Source organism: Glycine soja, chromosome 9 (assembly GCF_004193775.1).
Source record: "Glycine soja cultivar W05 chromosome 9, ASM419377v2, whole genome shotgun sequence".
Taxonomy (NCBI): domain Eukaryota; kingdom Viridiplantae; phylum Streptophyta; class Magnoliopsida; order Fabales; family Fabaceae; genus Glycine; species Glycine soja.
This window is the reverse complement of record NC_041010.1, coordinates 26773516-26778124: the sequence shown is the minus strand read 5'-3', so window position 1 is coordinate 26778124 and position 4609 is coordinate 26773516. Positions and strand designations below refer to the sequence as shown.

Here is a 4609-nt window from a genome sequence, read left to right as displayed (position 1 = left end):
GAGAATCCACCTGTCTTTTTACATTTGTTACCTTTGTTTGTATTTGTATATAGTATAGTATAGATAGATATAGAAGATAGAAGATACTTCAATGTCTAGCGTGATGCTGATTGCTGAATGAAAATAAATATCAAGAAGGAATCTACTCAGCACAAGAGAATAACAAAATTAAACTAGTCCTTGTACGCACTTATCAAATAATCATGATTAATAATTTGTTGTCCAGTATTAGGCGTATGCGGTATGGCTACTAATTGCGATCTAACTTGTGCTAATTAATGCAGTTTATATAGTTTATAACAGTTGGGCAAGTACTAAACAAGTGATGGTTCTATTGAGAAAAAATTAGCACAATGAATGATAATAAATGGACTCCAAATACTTATAGAGAAACAACTTCAGTTCATATAGAAGTCTAATTGCTGTTCAAACCATTAGTATTGTGGGGAAAAACAAATGCAAGAAAGGGCAATACACTACAACCAGGAAGATACAACGTATACATAGCTTCATCAAACTTGAGGGGAAAATAGATGAAGGGCAATAGAGGCTGCTCCGTAGTCTAGGCAAACTTTTCTTCATAATCATCTTTATATTGATATTCATCTTCTTCATCTTCTTCGTCATCTGATTCCAAGCAATACCTAACGTCTGCATCTGAATCTAATTCCAAGTAATTCCTAGCGGCAATGGCCTCATCTGTACCTGATAGCAAGTAATTTTTAAGGGCTTCACGGTAATCGGCAGGGTCGTGCCACCAAGTTGGAGTATCCAGAATGGCCTTCTCCAACCAATACTCATCTTCCTCTTCTTGCTGTGCCGTCATGCTTTCATAGAGTTGTCCCCATTGATGCATGGCATTCTTCAGTCGAACACTCTGACTTCCGCCGAATAGATACTTGATATAGTCTCTAGCTAGCTTTGTGAGTTCCTCCCCGGTGAGAATATAAATGTACTGAAAAAACAAATATATGTAAGAAATGAGGAATGGCCTATGTCCTATTAACTTTATTAATCATGTCCAACAGGGTTCCTATCCCATCAGAAGTTAGCATATGGACATTTATTCCAAACTCAAAATCCTCATACACTAACTGTTCAACTTGGAAGTCTTCTTCCATTAATAATACACACAAACGCAATTATGATTTTTTTTTCTCAAGGTATTTCCACTTAAAACCTTTCTCAACTTGGAAGTCTTCTTTCATAATTCACATTTTTGCGCACAAATAAATAAAAAATGCTCAAGTGTTCTCTGAGTTATGAGAATCATTAACTTTAATTGTGCACACATGACACACCAATATATATATATATAGAGAGAGAGAGAGATAGAGAGTACCAGAAATATAAAGCCAAGGGTGGCTAAAATCATTTGGATATTTTCTTCCCACATCCCAGCTAGGCTTTCTTCTTCTGATTCACCAGAGCCATCAGGGCCACCACCACCACCACCAGTGTTGCCGCCTCCTGGTGGTTTCACTCCACCACCACCACCACTGTCATAATATTCACCCTTTTCAATTTGGCTCCGTAATACATCCTCTAGTGATGATTCTCCCTTAAATTTTCCTATAGCTTTCTCAATAAATTTCCATGGGGAATTCTGATTACATTTATAATGTCAGTAAAATATAGGAATATCCCAACAAAAAAATATAAAACAAAAAGAGTAGTTCTCTTTTACTTCCCACAAATTCATGATAGACAAAGTTATTGACACTCATGTGCTTGAGAGTTATTGAAAAGAAAAGAGTTGCTTCTACTATATTCTATTCTAATGTTTTGACTACTGCTAAAAAACTTTCTGGTAAAAGACAGCCTCCTGTTATGTTCACCATTTCCTAACACATACTTCTTAAACTAAAATAGCGAATATTCCTTATGGTCAATCCATGATTCAACTCATAATAACTCAGGAGCATCAATCAAGAGTTCAAGACCAACAAACAAATGTGTTTAAGAGCTAAACAAGCAAGCAAGCCAACAAACAAACAAAATAAAAAGCAAATATTAATATTTTTCTATGTCTAAGAGGCTATATTGCTATAATAGAAATATCAAAGGGTAAAGTACACGGCAAATGAAATATTGAATTTTCTTCCTCAATTTAACATGGGTATGAAAAGGAGAACATTAAACCATATTTTTCAGAAGCACATAGTTGATAAAAAAAAGGTGATGCAACTGATATATATTTGATATACATCCCAGGTGCGTATTTATCTGTCAAAAATATTAGGTACCCCAAGTCTCATACATTACACTCCATCATTTCATAAAAGTATTATAAGCATGTTTACGATAAACATTATTAAGTTATGGCATAATAACAAACAACAAACTAAATTGTAACTCAAAAGAAAGTGCATACCTCGTCATCATTTCCCATCATCCCTTTTCCACGGGCTAAGCAAATATGAAGAGGTTTCCGAGATTGTAAACTGGGCCAACATTTTGAGCTAACCGATTGTGTTGCTCTTAAGCTTTGTAAGCAAGGACCAAAACTATTTGGTAAAACACATGGTTTTGATTGAAGCCTGTGTAACTGAGATATATTTTTCACACAAATCCCAGGCTGCCATGCTGTAACTTGTGCAATATTCATTTTTGTCAAACAGCTTAGCTACCCCCAAGTTTCAAACATTACCCTATAGAAATTTCACATAATCAGGCTTCAATTCAATTCAAATTGATTCAGTCAAAATATCTATACACTACCTATCACACTACTACACATGCAATGACACATAATGACATATCTCCAGCATCATTTTCTTCAATAATTTTCAAAAAATAGAAAAAGCCACCCTCAGCAACTTGCCAGCTTCAAGAACCAGAAGTTCACAGAAAAACAGGAAATAATCATTAAATGAAAAAGAAACCCAAATTAAGAAATTAAAACAAATATTTACAACTCTAAAGATAAACAAGAGCAAAATCAGAATCATGATAAGCAAAAAAGGAAAAGAAAAAAAATAAAACTCGCATCATATTTACAAATCCAAAGTCAGAACAGAAAAATAAAAAGAAAACAGAGATTTAGAAGGAACCCGTATTTACAAATCAGAATGTGCTCAAGAGAATGAAAAACTAAAGATAAGATAAATGAACATAAGAGGGACAAAATTGAGAAACAAGAAAAAATAACAGAACTCAGCAATTAAATATCTATCAACTCTAAAAGAAACCAAAAAGAACTGCATAATTGTGCTAAGCTCAGTCAAGATAGTGGTAGGCACAGAACAAACACAGACCAAAAACACTTGCAGGATATAAAGCTTGAATTTAAATGTGATAAGCACAAAAAGAGTCAGGGACAAGCAACAGGCACACAAAACTCATCAAAACCAGATTCAGAACTTAGAACCACAAAGTACTAGAAATATAAAATCAAATCAACTAACTAAAAACAACAAGGAAAACAGAACACAAGATCATTAAAATAGCCACTAAAATGCCAAATAGCAAAGGAATTCAACGAAACAAAATAGAAGAAATTCAGAATCACCAGCCAAAGCCCCTTCAAAATCCCAAACTTAATAAATCCAGTAACCACAACGAAAGAGCAAAGATAACAAAAAAGTGAACATAACCCAGATCATGTCAAACAAAATGATAAAGAAAAAAGCGAAAAAGAAAAATGCAGAACCACCCCCAAAGAATATCATAGCAGTAACCTTAGTGCAGAAACAAAAATCAACAAGAAATAGCCACATACAGGAACAATACCCTTAGAGCAAATAACACACGAAATCCCCAAAACGAACACGAAACTCAACAATGCAAAAACAAAATCCAGAATGGATGGAATAAAAACAAACAGTAGCAACAAAATTCCCAAAATTAACAAAACAGAGAATGAAACAAGATAAACATAACTCAGAACCAAACTTACACAAATCAATTTTTTCAATTTGCCAAACAGAACCAAAGAAATCAAAACGAAACCCTAATTCAAGAAAGAAAGCATACCAGAATGTAAGAGCAAGATGAAGAAGAGAGAAATTTCGCAAAAGTTTTGAAATATGAAGATGCCACAGAGGCGGAAATGACGCAGGCGAAGGGGATATGGTGTGGGTTGCGGTGATGGTCAGGGAGTGAAGATAGGAGGGAACGGTGTTGTTAGGATGAAACAGAGGGATTTTCTTCCTGCACCAGCATATTTCTTCCTGCACCCAGTATATTTCTGGAAAACCGAAAATACCCTTTTATATAATCTATACGGATTGTTAAAAATATGTTTTACGAAACAATTTAAAATTAATAGCCCATGCAGGTCTCAAACTTATGACTTTCGCATTATTAGCACAATGCTCTAACTAACTAAACTAATAGAATAATTATGTTAAAAAAATAATTAATGTTGTCATATATAATATAAAAATTTCTAATGTATATTTAATACACATATAAGTTTACATAATAAATTTTGTAACAATTAATTTTAATCTAATAATGTATTTTTTATATATATAAGTTTTTATTAAACCTATGATTGTTATTAAAACCTATGATTTTTATTAATTCGTATAGGTTATATGTAAAGGTATTTTTGGTTTTTCTCTCTCATTGTTGGATGTGTGAAGAAATTTGCTGGGTGTTGGAA

General features: G+C 33.5%; 1 protein-coding gene across 1 annotated transcript; it reads right to left on the bottom strand.

Moving 5' to 3' along the window:
- Positions 1-315: 315 nt before the first annotated feature.
- On the bottom strand, positions 316-4185 carry LOC114367970. Its single transcript, XM_028325267.1, has 4 exons — positions 3976-4185; positions 2375-2651; positions 1343-1606; positions 316-955 (listed from the first exon to the last, which is right to left on the bottom strand). The coding sequence occupies exons 2-4, from the start codon at positions 2606-2608 to the stop codon at positions 563-565; spliced, it is 891 nt and encodes a 296-aa protein (XP_028181068.1). The 5' UTR covers positions 2609-2651; positions 3976-4185; the 3' UTR covers positions 316-562.
- Between the last annotated feature and the right edge of the window lie 424 nt (positions 4186-4609).